The sequence below is a fragment of the Triticum dicoccoides genome, chromosome 7A (assembly GCF_002162155.2).
Source record: "Triticum dicoccoides isolate Atlit2015 ecotype Zavitan chromosome 7A, WEW_v2.0, whole genome shotgun sequence".
In the NCBI taxonomy this organism is placed as follows: domain Eukaryota; kingdom Viridiplantae; phylum Streptophyta; class Magnoliopsida; order Poales; family Poaceae; genus Triticum; species Triticum dicoccoides.
In genome coordinates, this window is record NC_041392.1 from 503,766,286 (window position 1) to 503,787,894 (window position 21,609).

At 44.9% G+C, this 21,609-nt stretch overlaps 1 protein-coding gene across 6 annotated transcripts; it reads left to right on the forward strand.

Moving 5' to 3' along the window:
* The first annotated feature begins 3,967 nt into the window (after positions 1-3,967).
* Positions 3,968-20,882, forward strand: LOC119329400 (protein DJ-1 homolog C-like). Of its 6 annotated transcripts, none has more exons than XM_037602444.1 (14): positions 3,968-4,239; positions 4,930-5,211; positions 5,898-6,007; positions 6,348-6,658; positions 6,730-6,930; positions 15,816-15,965; positions 16,053-16,232; positions 16,559-16,627; positions 17,200-17,400; positions 17,934-18,071; positions 18,154-18,990; positions 19,069-19,177; positions 19,281-19,424; positions 19,897-20,882. In XM_037602444.1, the coding sequence occupies exons 4-11, from the start codon at positions 6,467-6,469 to the stop codon at positions 18,364-18,366; spliced, it is 1,344 nt and encodes a 447-aa protein (XP_037458341.1). In that variant the 5' UTR covers positions 3,968-4,239; positions 4,930-5,211; positions 5,898-6,007; positions 6,348-6,466; the 3' UTR covers positions 18,367-18,990; positions 19,069-19,177; positions 19,281-19,424; positions 19,897-20,882. The 6 variants fall into 6 exon arrangements, with proteins under 6 accessions (XP_037458341.1, XP_037458340.1, XP_037458339.1 ...); XM_037602443.1 differs by lacking the exon at positions 4,930-5,211 and having other exon boundaries at positions 18,154-18,733; positions 18,847-18,990; XM_037602442.1 differs by lacking the exon at positions 4,930-5,211.
* Positions 20,883-21,609: the final 727 nt, after the last annotated feature.

The following is a 21,609-nucleotide window of genomic DNA, read 5'->3' on the forward strand; positions in this document are numbered from 1 at the left end:
GAGCACTTTTATTTTTGGGTCATTTTTTATTGCATGAAAAATCTAGAAAAAAAGGATAAACATGGCATTTTATTTTATTTAACTAAGAAAAACAGAAAACAAAAGGTAAGGATGGAAGGTAGTGCCCACTAAATTCATCAACTTCATACCTCTCAAAGATGATCCATTAATAAGGTCGATCAAGTCTTATTAACAACCACCTTCGATTAGCATGAAACCGAAGAACTTTCATAAAACACTAAGTAACCTCAACGGGGATATGCATGTCCCCAACAATAAGTATATCATATTTCTTTTTGGCAGTAGGTAGAGGTAGTTAAAAACTTCCAATAGTGATTGTCGGAGATTTTTCAATAACATTAATACCATTCACTTGGAATTGTTTCTTCGGAAAGTGTATTGTATGCTCATTACCATTGATATGAAAAGTGACATTGTTTTTACTGCAATCAATAACAACCCCTACATTATTCAAAAAGGGTCTACCAAGGATAATCGACATGTTGTCATCCTCGGGCATCTCAAGTATAACAAAGTCTGTTAATATAGTAACATTTGCAACAACAACGGGCACATCCTCACAAATACTGATAGGCATTGTAGTTGATTTATCAACCATTTGCAAAGATATTTCAGTAGGTGTGTGTTTATTCAAGTCAAGTCTTTTATATAAAGAGAAAGGCATAACACTAACACCACCTCCTAAATCACACAAAGCAGTTTTAACATAGTTTCTTTTGATGGAGCAAGGTATAGTTGGTATCCCCAGATCTCCAAGTTTTTTAGGCACTCCATCCTTAAAAGAATAATTTGCAAGCATGGTGGAGATTTCAACTTCCAGTATTTTTCTCTTATAATTGATGATGTCTTTCATGTATTTTGCATAAGGAGCCATCTTTAAAATATTAGTCAAGTGAGTGCGCAAAAAGACTACTTAAGCATTTCGGCACAACGTTCAAATTCTTCATCATCTTTCTTTTTAGTTGGTTTTGGTGGAAAAGGCATGGGTTTCTAAACCCATGATTCTCTTTCTTTACTATGTTTTCTAGCAACAAAGTCTCTTTCATAATATCTTTTGTTTTTAGGTTGTGGGTTATCAAGATCAACAACAGGTTCTATCTCAACATCATTATTTGGTTCTTTATCGTTATTTGGTTGAGTGTCTTCATGAACATCATCATTATCTTTTTCATTATCACTAGATGAATGTTGATTACCAGACTGAGTTTTGGCATATGAGATAGAGACATCATTATTATCTTCAGGAGGTTTTTCTATTTTAGGTTCACTAGAGGTATGCAAAGTCCTATCATTTTTCTTTTCTTTTTAGAAGGACTAGGTGCATCAGTCTTAATTCTTTGAGAGTCTTGTTCAATTCTTTTAGGGTGACCCTCAGGATAAAGTGGTTCCTGACTCGTTCTACCTCCTCTAGTTACTACTCTAATAGCATGATCATTGATATTGTTGTTCATTTCATCAAGCAATTCTCTTTGAGATTTAGCAACTTGTTCTAACTGAGTGTGAACCATAGAATCATGTTTTCCTACGCCTCTAACATCATTAGAGATTCTAAATAACAAATCACTCAAGCGAGCAATCATATCAGAGTTGTATTTCAATTGTTTCCTAACATTTTTATTGAAGTGATCTGGCTATCTAATATAATTATCAAACTCATAAAGGCACTTACTAGGATGCATATTATAAGGGTTGTCCTTTTCATAAAATTTCATTAAAGAGTTTACCTCTACCACCTTGGGTGGTGGTGTATCAAGTCCATGTATTTCTTCAATAGGAGGTAAATTTTTAACATCCTCTGCTTTAATACCTTTTTTCTTTCATACTTTTCTTTGCCTCTTGCATATCTTCAGGACTGAGATATAAGATACCCCACTTCTTCGGAGTGGGTTTAAGCGATGGTTCAGGAAGAGTCCAATCATCATAATTCTTCAATATGATATTCACTAAGTCCTCAGCTTGTTCAACAGTTCGTCCCCTGAAAACACAACCAGCACAATATCTAGGAAGTCCCTAGAAGTATCGGTTAGTCCATTATAGAATATATCAAGTATTTCATTTTTCTTAAGTGGGTGATCAGGCAAAGCATTAAGCTATTGGAGAAGCCTCCCCCGAAACTTGTGAGAGACTCTCTTCTTCAATTTGCACAAAGTTAAATATTTCCTGTAAGGCAGCTTGTTTCTTATGAGCAGGAAAGTATTTTTTAGAGAAGTAATAAATCATATCCTTGGGAGTACCACAGAACCAAGAGCAAGAGTATTGTACCATATCTTAGCATCACCCTTTAATGAGAATGGAAATAATTTAAGAATATAATAGTAGCAAATTTTATCCTCGTGAGCAAAAAGGGTGGCTATATCATTTAATTTGATAAGGTGTGCCACAACAGTTTCAGTTTCATAGCCATGGAAATGATCGGATTCAAGCAAAGTAATTAACTCTGGGTCGACAGAGAATTCATAATCCTTATCATCAACAAAGATAAGTGAAGTAGCAGACTTAGGATCACATCTCATTCTAGCATTCAAAGATTTCTCTTTAAGTTTGCATAATAATTTCTTAAGATCATCCCTATCATTGCAAGCAAGAAAATCTCTAGTTGTCTCCTCATCTATAACATAACCTTCAGGTATCTTAGGCATTTAATATCTAGGAGGGCTAAATCTAATATGTATTTCAAGATTTTCAGTTTCAAGTACTTCATCAGTTTCAATAATTTCATCAGTTCCAGCATGCTCCATATCTTTAACTCTAGCAATTTATTCATCAAGAAATTCACCTAGTGGCATATTATCATCAAGCAGGGTACTAGCATCATCATGAATAGCATTCATAGAAGTAACATAATCAATAACTTGCAACATATCGGGATTAATAGCATGTGGTGGTGTTGCAAGTCTACTCAAAATAGAAGATGAATCAAGTGCAAAAGATACATGACAGTTCCTTACCTCCCCTCGTCTTAGAGGGAAAAATCTTGGACTTGGTATCTTTCAGATTCTTCATAATGATAAATAGATAATAATCCCAAGTGACTCAACAAATATAGCTATGTTCCCCGACAACGGCGCCAGAAAAAGGTCTTGATAACCCACAAGTATAGAAGATCATAACAGTTTTGGAGGGTAGAGTATTCAATCCAAATTTATAGATTCGACCCAAGGGGAGCCAAAGAATATTTGTAAGTATTAGCAGCCGAGTTGTCAATTCAACCACACCTAAAGATTAATTGTCTGCAGCAAAGTGATCCATTTTCCTTCCTGAAAGATATACTTGTTCAAGCATTCTTAAAAAAATTATAGACACACATCAATATTTGATGTACAACCTTAAAAAATTTCACTCCTAATTCAACTTACATAAAAAAGAAAAAGAAAGACAAAATTGGATGTGAATAGTGTCAAATTACTATTTTTTGCGAGGCAGTACTATTCACCAAAAGCTGCCACTATTCACTTTCGAATTTGTCTTTTTTGAATCTATAAATGTACATCGAGTTTTGAGCTGATTTTTTCCGGAGCTGTAGATATACCTCAGATGAATGTTGTGAAACAATTTTAGATTTTTTGCAAAATGTCTAAGTATATTATTTTGGGCTTGAATGCGTGCAAGTCTTCCCCGCATAAACCTGGCCATGGGCAGCCCGGCCCGGACGGCCCGACCCGACCCGACCCGAAAATCCTGGGTCGGGCTCGGGCCTGAAAATCAAGCTTGACGGGCAGATCGGTCCAGGCTCAGAACTGTGAAAAATGGATTTTTAGCCATGGTCGGGCCGGGCTGAACGGGCCGTGTCGGGCTTTTCCAGGCTCGGGCCCGATTTAGTAGGCCCGGTGGTCGGGCCGGGCCGGGCTTGGGCCTGGGTTTTCAGCACCGGGCTTTTTTTTTGCCCGGCCTGAGATATGCTAGGCCCAAAATCGGTAAGTCCTGCCCCGACTCTCTGTCCAGCTCCCGCTCTTATCCCCTCTCCGCCATCCCGCCACCCCCGCCCACCGGCCCGCGGCGCCGGCTGTGCTTGCTGGCCGCACCGCGCCCGAGCCCGAAGCCGCCACCGCTGCAGCTAGTCCACGCCGCCACCGCTCGACGGCTGAATCGAGGCTCCAGCTCTAGGTCAGGGGACGCCGCCCCCCACCACTCCAGTCCGAGGTTTCCGGGGGACGCGCCGACGTCGCCCGATTTCAGGGCTTGGCGACGCCGCCATTGGCCGAGTCCAAGACTCCAGAGGTAGCCGCCGCTGTGCGTTGTCGGTCCCCATTTTTCTCATGCCTCCACCTATGAACTATGATGCTTTTGCTGTCCTGTACAGCTCTGTGGATATGGATATCCTGTCTGTTCACTTCCTCGATTACTAGTCGCCGAAGTATGACTGTATAAGGTTATTTTGCTAATTTGGTACTGAAATATTGATGCATCGATGCCTTCGTGCTTGCTGGCTACTTGGCTGTACGTGAGCCATATTTCTGTGCTTGTATGCTGGACGCAGGCATAGGCGCGTAGTTTTGTTTGTCAAACTGTCACTTGCTGCTACTGTTGGTTGGTGCTTGGTATTTTGGCAGTATGGTGTATTCTTTTGTACATATGTGCCATATTATTCGTTGAGATGCAAATACTGATTACTCTGCGATGTCTTTCTACATGTTTCTATCTATTGACTGCAGTATTTAGATTTATTGCTAAATACTCCCTCCATCCCATAATATAAGAGCGTTTTTTACAATAATATAATTAGTGTAAAAAACGCTCTTAATTAGTGTAAAAAACGCTCTTATATTATGGGTATATTAGTGTAAAAAACGCTCTTATATTATGGGATGGAGGGAGTATATATTATTTTATGGCTTAAAAACCAGACATTGAACCGGTGAACCGGTGAAAACCTGAACCAAAGGCCTAACCGGTTTGATCACCGGTCAGGTTTTTAAAACTACGCCCAAACTTCTCCTCTGCCCGCTTCGAGGTGACAGAAGCGGTGGGCGGCAGGGACGGAGTGGACGGCGTTGGCGCAACCAAACTGGAGGAGACCTCCAGCCTCAAAGACCTGCCATGGAGCCGGGTTGAAACCCTAGCCTCCAAGCGCAAGGGTGATGACTCGACGCCTCCAAGCCAGGGAACCTTGTTCGGCCCCGTCTCCGGATGCCTCCGCCGGTGCCAGCGAAGGCGAAGTCAATGTCCGGCTTCGTCCACCCCCCATCTCTGGTGGGTCTCCGATCTGGGATTGCATTTACTCGTAGTGCATGAGTATGAAGTCCAGAATTGTTGTCCGACAGTTGGTTTGATGATGTACATCAGTACATGGTCAGCAGGTTGTTCAGGATAGCGATGCTGCATTTCCACAGTAGCTCAACCATAGTATTTATTTTTATGGTTTGATCATTGCTAGTATTTGTTTCTAGTAGTGTCTTTAGACTCTAAAAACTATTATGTCATTAATGTATGTTGAAACACTTAATTGCTGACATGCGTTGAATGCATGCTAATTATCCTCTTGAGGAGAGTTTGCTTTGCTGATATTGATCTCACGCATCTGTATCAATCTGATTGTTTGTATGTGCTCCTCGGATTGTAAGAATTTAGAAACCTTCATTCCATTATCTTGGTAGTCAAAAATCATTTACGTGATCACCATACCAAGTTGTCACACCCAATTTTTTGTTTTCTATTGTCCTAAGTAGCCCTGCACTTCCAAAATACTTGGCTTCTGAATGTATTACTCATTTGGCCCCTTAATGAATTTAACAGATCCATTTGCTCATTTGGCTTTTTTGAATGAACTGTGTTGCTTTATAGAAGCCTCTCATGCTTGTTTAAGTTGAGACAATATTTTCATGCTGGGAATTTTACCTTTTTATTTATATGTGGTAAGTGATCACTTCCATTTCCAGATTCCCCACTTCAGGCCTACTGAATACAAAAGAGCAAGGTTGTCTAGGAACCACAGGGCTGTGAACCGTCCCTGTGGTGGAGTGCTCTCTGAAACTGCAGCGAGAGGAAGGTAAGTAAACCTATTGTTTATACAACATGGATTAATTGACCATGCCTAGAGATATGACTTATGAGAGAAAGGTAAGCAAACCTAGAGTTATGAGTTATCTAAGAGGAATATCACTTGTTATTGCTTCCTGCAAATAGAATTAGCTTCTTCTTCATACTTTAGTTATCAAATCTGAACTGGAGTGTGTGCTCTCTCTCTCTCTCTCTCTCTCTCTCACTCATAGTATCTATGATCTATCTACAACGCCTCATACTTTATCAAATCTGAACTGGAAGATATCATGTTGCAGTTTGTGTATCTAAAAGTCTAGCTAAATCTGCACTTCCTCTCCATTTTGCAGTCAGAAGGAGGGCATGTCCGCGAGGGTGCCGTAGCTTACATCAGTTTGCGTGTGCTTTACGGCGGAAAGGCTGCATATTTATTGGCTGCATTTTGTTCATCTCCAAACTCCAAATTCTAATGCTCTCAGTGTCTAAGCCTATTCTCGCCCCGACTTCCCTTACTGCCATGGCGATTCGGCTACCGCCACATGCACCAACCCATTATGCCCTGCCTCACCGGCGGACACCGCCATTCCGCTCCATCGCGCGAGCGGCTCCTTCTCCTTCCACCACCTCAACGGCAGTCTCGTTGCCGCCATCTCCCAAGAAGGTCTAGTCTCCACTTGTTACCTTTCTCTCTGACAGCGTCAAGAACCTGACTTTCTGTTTTTTACTGTGAAGGTTCTTGTGCCCATTGCCATGGGCACGGAAGAAATGGAGGCAGTCATCCTAGCCGGTGTCCTCAGGCGAGCGGGCGCTGACGTAACACTGGCCTCTGCGGAGGACGGCCTCGAGGTTGAGGCTTCCTATGGGACGCGCATCATCGCAGACAAGTCCATTGCAGCATGCGCCGACCAGGAGTTCGACCTTGTGGCTCTCCCGGTAACCCACCTCTCTTATTATTATTATTATATTTATTTTCGTTATGTTTATAAAAGGAGCAAGAGCTTCTTATTTTCATTGCTGAAAAACGACAAAACAGGAGATAAACAGTTTTGTTGGCACCAACATCGCTGTGCTGGTATCCTGAAATTTTGGCCTGATGCAACACCATTTTTGCCACTACTAATTGACCCCATCCAGCCTAAAAAACTAGAATCTTAGAACTCCCAACATAACGAGCAGGACAGCCTCTAACATCTTACAGCCAAGTCAACGCGGCGACTCTTTCTGACAACCCACCAAATTTTTATTACAAAAAAAATCTGCTCCAGCTTTTCAAGCTTCAGTGAAACGTCACCAACAATTTCAGACATTACCAATGTGCAGCACTGTAGGTCTCTACCCCCCCCCCCCTCCTGGACTTCTATTAAAGACCACAGTTGTCGTGTGCGGTACCAGCCGATCTCCTCGCCATTGTTTATTTTGAAGAATTCGCTTCTGAAGAACAGCCCAATCCGACCATAGGTTAGCCATCATCAAAATAACTGTGGTTGGATCAGTGGGAATAATACCATTGGAACTTGCACTGTTCGTACATTTCCATAAAGACCAAACTAAAGCCGAAATCTTAGAAGCAATAACCTGACGGTCCGTAATAGGACATTATCCAACTACAAAGTTTTTTTTTCTTCGAATACACAGGAGGGCTGTGATAGGCTTGGCGAGCCAACGTAAAAACTCAGCCACTCTTATGGAGATGAAACCCAAAAGATTTTCGTTGGGGCGTAACCCTCTCAGCGACGCGCCACATCGGAACCCGGGTGTGGTGGAAAATGGGCAAGGGCCGGGCCGTCACCCCCCAGGTGGCGCGCCGTATCTTGATCCGGATACGGTGGCAAGTGAGCGAGGATCGGGTCGTCGCATCCTTAGTGGCGCGCTACATCGGCGCCCGGATGTAGTGGAAAATGAGCAAGGGTCTTCGCATTTGACTCGACGAGTGCGAAGGGTAAGGAAGTAGCCGAGCCTAGGAGGATTCGCTTAGGTAGCTGGAACGTAGGGTCTCTGACAGGGAAGCTTCGGGAGCTAGTTGATGCAGCGGTGAGGAGAGGTGTTGATATCCTTTGCGTCCAAGAAACCAAATGGAGAGGACAGAAGGCGAAGGAGGTGGAGGATACCGGCTTCAAGCTATGGTACACGGGGACGGCTGCAAACAGAAATGGCGTAGGCATCTTGATCAACAAGAGCCTCAAGTATGGAGTGGTAGACGTCAAGAGACGTGGGGATCGGATTATCCTGGTCAAGCTGGTAGTTGAGGACTTGGTTCTCAATGTTATCAGCGCGTATGCCCCGCAAGTAGGCCACAATGAGAACACCAAGAGGGAGTTCTGGGAAGGCCTGGAAGACATGGTTAGGAGTGTACCGATTGGTGAGAAGCTCTTCATAGGAGGAGACCTCAATGGCCACGTGGGTACATCTAACACAGGTTTTGAAGGGGCGCACGGGGGCTTTGGCTATGGCATCAGGAATCAAGGAGAAGATGTCTTAAGCTTTGCTCTAGCCTACAACATGATTGTAGCTAACACCCTCTTTAGAAAGAGAGAATCACATCTGGTGACTTTTAGTAGTGGCCAACACTCTAGCCAGATTGATTTCATCCTCTCGAGAAGAGAAGATAGGCGTGCGTGCCTAGACTGTAAGGTGATACCTGGAGAGAGTGTTGTACCCCAGCATAAGCTGGTGGTTGCTGACTTCCGCTTTCGGATTCGTGTTCAGCGGGATAAGCGTGCCAAAGTCGCTAGAACGAAGTGGTGGAAGCTCAAGGGGGAGGTAGCTCTAGCGTTCAAGGAGAGGGTCATTAAGGAGGGCCCTTGGGAGGAAGGAGGAGATGCGAACAATGTGTGGACGAAGATGGCGACTTGCATTCGTAAGGTGGCCTCGGAGGAGCTTGGAGTGTCCAGGGGAAGGAGAAGCGAAGATAAGGATACCTGGTGGTGGAATGATGATGTCCAGAAGGCGATTAAAGAGAAGAAAGATTGCTTCAAACGCCTATACCTGGATAGGAGTGCAGACAACATAGAGAAGTACAAGATGGCGAAGAAGGCCGCAAAGCGAGCTGTTGGTGAAGCAAGGGGTCGGGCATATGAGGACCTCTACCAACGGTTAGGCACGAAGGAAGGTGAAAGGGACATCTATAAGATGGCCAAGATCCGAGAGAGGAAGACGAGGGATATTGGCCAAGTCAAATGCATCAAGGACGGAGCAGGCCAACTCTTGGTGAAGGACGAGGAGATTAAGCATAGATGGCGGGAGTACTTCGACAAGCTGTTCAATGGGGAGAATGAGAGTTCTACCATTGAACTGGACGACTCCTTTGATGAGACCAGCATGCGTTTTGTGCGGCGAATCCAGGAGTCTGAGGTCAAGGAGGCTTTAAAAAGGATGAAAGGAGGCAAGGCGATGGGCCCTGATTGTATCCCCATTGAGGTGTGGAAAGGTCTCGGAGACATAGCGATAGTATGGCTAGCCAAGCTTTTCAACCTCATTTTTCGGGCAAACAAGATGCCAGAAGAATGGAGACGGAGTATATTAGTACCAATCTTCAAGAACAAGGGGGATGTTCAGAGTTGTACTAATTACCGTGGAATTAAGCTGATGAGCCATACAATGAAGCTATGGGAGAGAGTCATTGAGCACCGCTTAAGAAGAATGACAAGCGTGACCAAAAATCAGTTTGGTTTCATGCCTGGGAGGTCGACCATGGAAGCCATTTTCTTGGTACGACAACTTATGGAGAGATATAGGGAGCAAAAGGACTTGCATATGGTGTTCATTGACTTGGAGAAGGCCTATGATAAGATACCGCGGAATGTCATGTGGTGGGCCTTGGAGAAACACAAAGTCCCAGCAAAGTACATTACCCTCATCAAGGACATGTACGATAATGTTGTGACAAGTGTTCGAACAAGTGATGTCGACACTGATGACTTCCCGATTAAGATAGGACTGCATCAGGGGTCAGCTTTGAGCCCTTATCTTTTTGCATTGGTGATGGATGAGGTCACAAGGGATATACAAGGAGATATCCCATGGTGTATGCTCTTTGCGGATGATGTGGTGCTAGTTGACGATAGTCGGGCGGGGGTAAATAGGAAGTTAGAGTTATGGAGACAAACCTTGGAATCGAAAGGGTTTAGGCTTAGTAGGACTAAAACCGAGTACATGATGTGCGGTTTCAGTACTACTAGGTGTGAGGAGGAGGAGGTTAGCCTTGATGGTCAGGTGGTACCTCGGAAGGACACCTTTCGGTATTTGGGGACAATGCTGCAGGAGGATGGGGGTATTGATGAAGATGTGAACCATCGGATCAAAGCCGGATGGATGAAGTGGCGCCAAGCTTCTGGCATTCTCTGTGACAAGAGAGTGCCACAAAAGCTAAAAGGCAAGTTCTACAGGACGGCGGTTCGACCCGCAATGTTGTATGGCGCTGAGTGTTGGCCGACTAAAAGGCGACATGTTCAACAGTTAGGTGTGGCGGAGATGCGTATGTTGAGATGGATGTGTGGCCACACGAGGAAGGATCGAGTCCGGAATGATGATATACGAGATAGAGTTGGGGTAGCACCAATTGAAGAGAAGCTTGTCCAACATCGTCTGAGATGGTTTGGGCATATCCAGCGCAGGCCTCCAGAAGCTCCAGTGCATAGCGGATGGCTAAAGCGTGCGGAGAATGTCAAGAGAGGGCGGGGTAGACCGAATTTGACATGGGAGGAGTCCGTTAAGAGAGACCTGAAGGATTGGGGTATCACCGAAGAGCTAGCTATGGACAGGGGTGCATGGAAGCTTGCTATCCATGTGCCAGAGCCATGAGTTGGTTGCGAGATCTTATGGGTTTCACCTCTAGCCTACCCCAACTTGCTTGGGACTAAAGGCTTTGTTGTTGTTGTTGTTGTTGAATACACAGGAGGGCTGTGCATCATACTATCATTATAGGCGAAGTATCAGGTGAAAATGGCTTTTCAGTGAAAATCTGGAAATTTCTATCCAACACCGTTAGATGGATGACGGACGTCCTGGATTAAAGGTGGGACTGCTAAGTATCCCACTCAAACGCTAATTAGCACATAACCCCCTCTCTATTAATCATCAGGGGAAAAGAGCTTGACCCTCTCGTTAATTCCCTGGATCAGATCGTCTTCATCGTCTTGAGTGCCGCCGCCATGCACCTTCCACCAGCGCATAGCCCCTGGCCTCAGCCGGCCCTCCTCCCGTCGAAGCGGGCCTTCCATGCCTAGGGAGTGGCCCTCCGCCGACGGCGACTCTCCCTCTGATGGCTGCGTCTCTACCCATGAATTCTCTTCCATGCATAGCGACGGGGCCTTCGTGGTCTGCGGGTCGCCCTCCATTGGACGTGGCTCATCCTCCGGCAGCCGCGGCTCACTCCTTGGAGCACTCGTGACCGCTGCTCCCCACAATTATGTCGTCCGACATGCCTCAGACTATTCCAAGAATGAAGATTATAGTTCTTCCAGGAGTTATACCACTGTTATTTGAGTATGTGAATATTATAGTTCTTGTGAGAAGTGTCTAGTTATTTCTGTCGGCATGAATAAACTGAAATTGAGATACACCAAACATTGCAAGAGAGCTCACGGTGTGGTTTTTAAATGGATACAACTTCTGAATTCGGACTACAGTACATAAGCAAGCTTACAAGTTTCATCAGCAGAAAAACGCAACATTCAGATTCAATTTCTGAATTTATACTACAAAGCAAGAATTCTGCTGCAAAATGGGAGTACAGAGCTTTGGCTGCCTAATTCAGCTAGTCGCCGTCGCCATCGTTTGAGGGCATCACCACGGCTGTGAAGCCATTGTAGGGAAGTCTTGCGGCCGCCGAGCCACCGTCATGTATGGGCGAAGATGCGGCCGCTGAATCATTGTCGTGTGTCGGAGGAGCTGCGGCCGCTGACTCACTAGCTCGTGGGGCAGTGGCCAAGCCGCCAGTCGCCGTCGCCGATCGTGTAGGGGTAGGGGGAGCTGCGGTCGCGGTGAAAGAGCCTGAGCCAAGGCCACGCGGGGAGAGCGCCGCACCGCCGGAGGGCCAATCGCGGATAGCTGAGCGCAGGTTCTATGCGCCGGTGGAAGCCGCATCGTGGCGGCGGTCAAGACAATGAGAAGACGATCTGATCCAGGAAGGTCAAGCCCTTTTTCCCCTGATGATTAATAGAGAGAGGGGGTTATGTGCTAATTAGCGTTTAAGTGGGACGCTTAGTAGTCCCACTTTTAATCCAGGACGTCCGCCATCCATCCAACAGTATTGGATAGAATTTTTCAGATTTTCACTGAAAAGCCATTTTCACCTGATACTTCGCCATCATTATATTAAGAAGAAAAAGAAGGGGTAAGAACCCTTACAAGATAGCCACCCACCTACAGACCTTAGGTTACATATGCACTTTTCTTAAAACAAACACCGACCTCGACCAGCCACTAGGACCCTCCTGGCGCACTGGCCACGAGGTAAGAAATACCATGGACCCTGGCTAAACCCCAAAGAAACATTGTCTTCCTTAGCAAGCAAAAGCACTCCAGCTACCCGCAAAAAAAGAGCACTCCAACTAAGTTGGGGAGAAAACCATAAAAAACGCAGTGGTTCCAGTGCTTCCAAATGATCCACGCCTCCAGGTTAACGAGGGAATTGAGTCCTTTTTGAGCCTCAACATCAACAGCCTTACTTTACCTTGTCCACCAGTCATCAAAAGAAGGTGTCCTCCAGCTGCTGGGTAAGGACCTGCGGACCAACTGATCGAAGCCAGCCGGACCAGAAATGTCTGGCAAAGACACATGTAAGCAGCAGGTGCTGGATGGTTTCATCCTCCTGATCACAAAGTTGGCAACTGGTGGCGTGGGGTAAACCCTGTCATGCAAGACGGTGATCAGTCCAACACTTGCTGCATTAGCCACATGAAAAAATGACATCTGCCAGGTGCCCATGTCCTCCAGATGCGAGCCCAAGGTCCAAAAAGGTTAGCTCCCTGGAAAAAACCTCTATAGGACGACCTAGCCAAATACTGTCCAGAGGCCGTGATTTCCAGGTATGGGAGCCCTCGAATCCTGGTTGCAGCACAATGTCTGATAGAAGATCCCAAAGCTCGAAATATTCTCCAATAACAGTAACCGCCAAACCACCTTGAATGTCTTATACCCAAGTATGATCAGTCAAGGCCTCCATGACTGTTCTCTTGTTGGCCCTTCGCTTGGGCACCAAACCAAATATATGTGGAGCGAGGTCAGCAATTCATTGCCCATGAACCCATGTATCCGTCCAGAACAAAGTGTGTGCTCCCCCGACCTCAGAAACCACCACTATAGAAAAGAAGGCTTGCAGAGATTGAGCAACATGAGTGGGGAAGACGGGGTCTGTTTTTCTTGTAACCAGAGCCATATCCTGAGAGCACACCCCAGGTACTGAAGATTAAATATACCGAGACCCCCCTAGCTCAAGAGGGCGACATGGCTTAGTCCACGCGACCAAACGATGGCCGCTGTTATCATCCTCCCCCCCTCCACAGAAAACCTCGTCGTATCTTGTCGAATCCAACTATAAAGATCATCAAAGCTACTAGGATACATGTTAGTATGGAAAGAACAATTAAAAATATTCCAACAATAATTAGCTAGAGAATGGTAGAAAAGAAGGTGGTTAACCGACTCAGATCTACCACAATACATACAGTTATCAGTCCTTTTCTTGCCCCTATGCAACAGATAATCCTTACTGAGTTTGCTATTACGAGAAGCCAGACCAAGGAAAACCTTGATCCTAGGAGGAATTTTACTGAACCACATTCTTTTTAAGGCCAAGAAACCTGAGCAGCTTTAAGTGTAAGTTAAAGGGAACGAACTGTAAACTTGCCATTCTTCTCCAAAGTCCAATGCCATCTATGCTCCTCCTCCAACAGAACCTCCGTACTACATAACTGACTTAAAGAACTCCAAAGAACAATCTTCTTTTCCCAAAGGTTTCTCCTAAATGTGATACAACCAAAAACCCTGAGTGAAAACTCCAACTACTGTCCAAGTCGTACTAAAGGCAAGATTGTGCAACCGAGCAAACTGAACCGCTAATGGCTTATCTCCTATTCAGTGATCTTCCCCAAACCGAACAGCTTATTGCATTAAGCAGCAGAAACTTATGGAGCATTTAGAGCAACTCCAACACAGCGACCCAAACGGACATGCAATGTGTCCGTCTTTTGTCCGTTTGGGCCGGCTAGGCGGACACCAATGTCCGGTCGTGTCCACCGACCCATACTTGCGCCCGACGCGCCGGGATGTATTTTAGATTTTGGACGGATTTTCGAATTAAAAATATATACATTGCCGCAAAAGTCCGGTCGTACATTAAATTAAAACTAAAGAACATAAGCTTCAACCAAGATCTAGTAGCCAAGATCTAGTAGCCGTCGCCGTTGTCCTCGTCGGTGAGGTCGATGAAGATCGGAGGCGACCATGGATAAGGCCATGGTACTGCCGCCGGCGCATGCGGTGGCGCAGCGGGCGCCTCCTCCTCCTCCTGCTGCTGCTGCACCTGTTGCTCCTGCTCCGCCTCCTGTTGCTGCGGACCTCCAGGTCCACGTCCACCCACTTGGGTGTGCACGGGACCGTGGATGTCCACGACCACGACTGCCCCAGCAGTGGCCTTGGCTCCTGCCCCGCCTCTTGCTCCGCCTCTGACTTGGGAGCGGGCGGGGGCATGGGCGGGGGCGCGGTGAGCCGGTGACCTGTACTCCGACGGATTCGGCCAGCGCTAGTGACAAGCCAGGCCACAAGGTGATTTCGTCGAGCTGGGAGTCCTCGAGGGCCTTCCTGTAGGCCTCGTCGGTCTCCTACTCCTGCTCGGCCGCCTCCTCCTTAACCGCCAATGATGACGGGGGACTAGGAGCACGTGCACAAGCAGCGAAGAAAGACCGGTGACGCAGGTCGTGCTCATCGACGAACCAGGTGTCCAGAACGGCTAGTCGACAGCATACGCCGGGTCGTGACGGAGGTCGTCCGGGAGCTGAGGTCGGCGGCGGCGGCGGATCTCGGCCTTGCGTGCGCGGCCGGGCTTTGTAACGGCTGGCACTGGAACTCTCTCTGGGATCAGATGCCACATGCCAGCCGTTTGGTAGGTGGACGCCAGGCCATGGCATGCGGATGGCCCACTCCTAGTACCGTTGGAACTGCTCGACGGGCATGTAGACCCGTTCCCGCCCCTAGGGCGTCACAATGAACGTTGCCGCGCGGCGGCGCCGCCCCGAGGAGGAGCCGGCCTCATGGTCGTGCTTCCCGGCCCTCCTAGGGATCCACTTTCATGGCATTTTGCGCCGGCAAGCCAGGCGGTGGTGGCTATGGTTTGGCGGCTGGGGGGCAGAGTGAGGGAAAAAGGACCTGCTTCTGGCTGTTGGTTGGTTGGCGCGTGAGCCCGGGGCGGATACCGAGTGGATGGGTGGCGTGTGCTGTCCGTGTGGATGCAAACCGGTCCAAATTTGGGGCGGATTTGCGTCTGCATGGACAGCAGACGAACAAGAATTGGATTTGCGTCCATGCGTTGGGCCGTGATTTCTGCCCATGCGGACCCAAACGGACAAGAACAGACGAAATGCGTCCTTCCATTGGAGTTGCCCTTATAGCCTCTCTTTGGGAGAGCATTCAAATATTTCTCAACACTTCTCTTTGATACTGCAATGTTTCTAAACTGTTTCATCATATTTTTCCCTTTTCGTGCTGACTGCAACATGTCATCTCTTCGTTGACACTCACTTGACCTGTGTTGTTTTATCTGTGTTACAAACTGGCAGTATCTAAAATCTAATCTTCGATTGTTGGGGCGATGTGTTCAGGGAGGAATGCCTGGTTCAGTGCGGTTGAGAGATAACGAGATCCTTAAGAGAATTATGGTTAGACAAGCTGAAGAGAAAAGATTGTATGGTGCTATATGTGCTGCACCAGCTGTTGTTCTCATGCCCTGGGGTCTTCACAAGGGAAGAAAGGTGGCCATTTTGCTACATAACTAGATTTAGTCGATCAAGATCTGGCCTTCTTTAGTTGACAATGAACCCTTATTCCTTTTTTGCAAGATCACCTGTCACCCGTCGTTCATAGGAGATCTTCCAACATTCCGAGCTGTCGAGTCAAATGTTCAGGTTTCAGGAGAGCTCACTACTAGTCGTGGTCCTGGGACAGCATTTCAGTTCGCTTTATCATTTGTCGAGCAGTTGTTTGGGCCTCATGCTGTTGAAGATGTGCACAGTACTTTGGTTTGTCAAAATAAACTTTGCACATCTTTGTTTTGTATCATGCCTTTTAGCCGACTAGATTATTTCTTGTAAATTTAGTTCATGTATTGTTAAACTTTTATGAGTAGTGTACTAGTGTACCTGCAATTCTGATTGTTGTTTTTATTCTAGGAACTGTATTTTATCCTTTAGTTGCTTATGCTAGCAAAAACAATTTAAGGAAGAATTCTAGCAAGTTTCTAGATTATGTTTTTTTGCTATAACTTTATGAGGTACAACTTCTTTCTTGCATTGTAACACCTGCTGACCACTCTGCCGTTGTTGTAAATTGCCCATGGATATCATAGATTGATGCCGGTCTTGAAAGAAGTACAGAAGTCAACAGAGTTGAGTGGCCTTTTGATCACAAACCTCAGGTCAGTTCATGTTTGATTATAATTTGTGCTAAATTATTAGCTCAAATAATGTGTTTTTTTACATGTAGAACCATCATTAACGTAAAATTTATGTCACAATAAATAGGATAATATGCTTATGCAAGTCTGATTTTTTTATTTTTCTGACAAAGGGTAACATGGCTTGCTTGACAAATGGATGCCTAAAGCATTTCTCGTAAAAACAATGGGATTGCGCGACACCAGAGTGAATACTTGCACTTTCTTTTGATCGTTATATTCAGCGATGCTTGCCTAAAGGTGCATGCTTGATTTAAGAAAGCTCAGTTTGGTTGTGTATGCCCTAGCATTCTATATGAATTATTATCTACCTGTTGATTTCCCTTCATACACTGTCACTGTACGTGAAAATGCCCCATGCCATATTTCTATGCGAAACACATTCATGCTAGTCCATGTGAAAAATAAAGTTCATCTATCTGTCTAGTCATTACTTTCGGCTATGAGCATTGATGGGGAAAATGTTAGGAAAGGTGCAATCAGAGTGCAAGTTGCGTGGCATTGATTCTCGGATGGTTTGACTTCTGAAACAGGTTCTCATTCCAATTGCAAATGGGTCTGAGGAGATGGAGATCATAATGTTGGTGGATATTTTAAGACGGGCAAATATAAATGTGGTGTTGGCATCAGTTGACGAGTCCACAAATATTGTCGGGTCTCAAAGAATAAAGATTGTTGCTGATAAATGCATATTGGATGCTTCTGATTCAAAATATGATCTAATCATTATTCCTGTAAGCTGTTTTGCATTTCACGTTTTTATTTCCTATTCATAATGTAAGCTAATTTAGAGTTTGTGCTAGTAAAATATTTCCTTGTTTGACCATCAATATATATTGCAAACATTGACAATATTTGTGACAGAGATAGCTACTAGAATACGAAAAAGTCCAGCTCAAGAAAAAATGGAAAAGAAATAAATTTACACGTGCATCTTTCATAGTATATATATGAGAATGTTGAGATCAAGACAGTTTGTAAAGAAATAAACTTACATGTACATCTTTCATAGTTATGCTTGCGCGTTTCTATGACAAATATGTGTGCTCTGCAACATGAAGTTATATATATGTTCATCATTCTTGTCTCATTCTTCTTAATTATGTCTTAAGGTGTAGCAAGTGTCCAGCTACCTATAATTCAGGTGTTCATGTGTGTGCATTTGCATGTTGTACTGTCCTTTTGCTTGCTTGCTCTGCTAATATGTTTTGGTTGTTTTTGTCCAATATTCTTTTTCTGCAATGTTTTATTCCTTGATATTGTCCAGGGGGGACCTGCCGGAGCTGAGCGTCTTCACAGGTGTACAACTCTTAAGAAGCTACTCAAGGAACAGAGGCAAGCAAGCAGGATGTATGGTGGGATCTGTTACTCTCCATTGATATTGCAGAAGCAAGGTTTACTCCAGGTGATTTTTCGGACTAAAAACTCGTAGCATCTTATACTTCACTGAAATGGAAGTAAATTGATGTTGGAATTGTGTTACTCAGGATAAAACAGTGACTGCTCATCCTTCCATAGTCAATCAGCTCACTTGCCAGGTTATTGACCGATCAAAGGTCGTGATTGACGGAAATTTGATTACTGGGAAGGGACTCGGAACAGTCATGGACTTTTCCCTGGCCATTGTAAGAAAATTCTTTGGCCATGGGCGAGCGAAAGGTGTGGCAAATGGAATGGTTTTTGACTACCCCAAGAGCTGAAACACCTAGCATTTCTGCTACTACAGAGGCGCTGAATGTTTGGTTATGGTATATGGATCTTGCTATAGCGATGCTCAAAATTTGAGGTGACTGTCTCTTGCGGAGATAGCAAAATTTTATTCTGTTGCCGCCTTACTGGATAGCTGCAGACTGCAGTGAAATGCCCACTAAATATGTTCTGCACCGATGCGGCATCCTGGGCCTCAAGGACCGCACGCTCCATGTCCGATGGTGCGCAGGACCTCCCCAGCGGGCGGATCCAAGTATGGCAGCAGCGTCATGTGAGGCCTGCAAACATGACGAGTGGGCGCTGGACCCGTCGCGGGATAGCATGCGACAACATATAGGAACTATGTGAACTTGACAGGTCTATTTCAAGTGAATTGCAGAAAACCACCACATTGAAATTTAGGGTTGTAGAGAAGACTCTTCTACGTTTTTGTGCCAGAAAACACTGATTTCACGCATAATCATTTGCAGAAAACACCAAACCTTTTGTTGGGGCATTTTAAGCACTATTATGACAGGTGAGGCCTGATTTTGGGGATGTGGCGTCACGGCCGCGAGCTCACGCCGTCTAACGGCGAGACGGCCGCTACTGCTCCACCGTGTGGGTAAAAACAGGTTCGATCCAGCTCTCCTCACACTCTCGCCTCTGCCCCGCCCTCTCCTCACTCTGTTCTTCCTTCCTGGCGCCGCCAGACTGCCGACCGCCGTTCTGTTGCTCCCCGGTGCCATGGTGTCGTGGAGCGACGAGACCAGTGAGGATTCAGTCCTGAAAATCTCCTCCTCCTACGATGGCATCATCAAGGTCGGTTGGTTAGATACCTAGAGCTAGGGTTAGGGTTAGTGAATTGGGGATTTTTTCACTGAGCTCGATCTGAACCTAGCCTTTTCTTTGCTTGCTCCCACAGCTTCCAGCTACGATGCACGATCCAAATTTTAATGGTACTGACGCAGATGTGAATGTCTTGTGTGAACACGGTGAGCCGGCCGAACGCTTTGTAGCATTTGAAGGGATGCACACGGGCAGGGGGTTTCTTGGATGTGCTAAGAAGGTATGATTCACATCCTATGTAAAGGAAGCTGTTTGCTTAATGCTTTGTTTATCAAGCTCTTAAGATTTTTTTAGCTTGGTCTTTGTTTAACCTGTTATGACATGCCTTGTCATTAGTGGATTTTTTGAACTTGTTCTGACCACACATTGCTTATTGTGGTCAGTGCTTACTCCTTTGTTTATCAAGTTGTTAAGTTTGGTTAAGTGCTTTGTCTTAGTTTAATTTGCTTTAGCCACTGTGTTGGAGTGTGTTCTCATTAGTGGATGGTAGTCATTGTTTATTATGGTCAGTGCTTAATGACTTGTTTGCCAGTGGGCATTGTTAATTTTGTCTGCTGTATGGTAAGGAACTTGTGAGTGCTTAGTGACTTGTTAATTTGTCTGTTTAACAGTGCACATATTAGATACATGAACCTGTTGGTTTGATGGTCTTAGACAATTATTTATTCTTTTATTGTTTATAATACATGAAGGCATAAACTGTGGAGTAGTTCAATGGATTGATTTTGAATGGCCAGACTCAATGGAGAAGGCATTGGCCAAGCTATGGGATATGTATGGGGAGACTAAGTCAGCTAGGACCAATGACAATCTAGAGAGTTCCTTTGCAATTCACAACCTGACAGAAGAGAAGAAGAAACTACAGGAGAACTATGACAGTTTGTATGCTGATGTGAATGCTCTTTTGGATGCCCAGCAGGAGAGGGGTGTGGAGTTAACCAATCAAAAGGAGCAAAAGCAACATCTTGAAGTGAAGATTGCTGAGCTTGAAACTGTAGTTGGCAACTTGAAGGTAGAGTTGTCAAAGAAAGAGGAGAAGAAGAAACTACAGGAGAACTATGATAGTTTGTACGTTGATGTGAATTCTCTCTTGGATGCCCAGCAGCAGAGGGGTGTGGAGTTATACAATCAGAAGGAGCAGAAGGAATATGTTGATGTGAAGATTGTTGAGCTTGAGACTGTAGTGGGGAACTTGAAGGCAGAGCTGTCAAAGACAGAGGAGGAGAAGAAGAAGATGCTGCTAAACTATGAAACTCTGAAGAACCTGACATGTGCTCAAGCCAATGTGATTAGGAACTTGAAGTTCAATCATTTGAAGGAGAAGGAGAGGCTCACAAAAGAGAGGCTTAAACCGCAGTATCACATTTCTGAGTTTCAAAAGTATGAGGAAAAGATAAAGTTGAAGCTTCAGGGTATGAAGGCCATCTTAGATGAGTAGGGTGCCTTCTAGTATGATAATCATCTATCAGTTTCTAGATGATAATCTTCTATCCAGTACTTTAGTATGAACTTGTGACCCAAGTACTTCAATGATGAATTTGTGATCTATGGTGTTAGATCCAGCAGTGTTGTAATCTAGATGATAATCATCTATTAAGTACTTTAGTATCTATTTCTGAACCTTTTGTCTATGTATTTTGTGAGATCAGGTGTTGGATTCAACCTTGATGAACCTTTATGAATGTGAGTGCACTTTGATTGTCATGTGCTAAGTTAGTAAATTCTGTCATCTAGATTCATGGATTAATCTTGAGGGTCATTTCATCGATATATGGACAAGGTAACCATAGTGTCACCTTGAGCCTCATCTTGTCGACATATCGATGATTTGACCCTAGGGGTCACCTTGAGCCTCATCTTGTCGATATTATAAGTGCATCTAGTGCCACCCCTAGTTGGTTTTGGAGTATTGATGACAAACCTAGTTGAGGGACTAATGTGTTTATGAGAATTGCAGGATAACACAGGTAGAAGTCCCTCATTGATTTGGTTTTCCTACCAGAGATGACCCCTAAAAATGTATGAAGACATTAAAGTCAAAGGTGGTATATGAAGATATTCACATTGAAAACTATGACAAGAGAAGACACCACATGAAGCCTATGGAGCTCGAAGACTTAGATCTTTCGTAGTTCTTTTTCTTTTGTGTTGAGTCATAGGAACCACCGTACTGTTAAGTGGGGTCCAAGAAAACCAGTCAGAATGACTGAAGTGATGCCTAACCAAAACCTATGTCTTCGAGTGAAGACTATGAGAGTGAATCTTGTCCAGAGTCGGACAAGTCAGCTTTGCTTGCAGCCCAAGTAAAGTTGTCGTGTAAGTTTGAAATCTGACCGTTGGAACATGTGTCAGTTCCTTAGTGACCCAGTGTCATTTCGGACAAATCAGGTCGGGTTGCCTAGTGG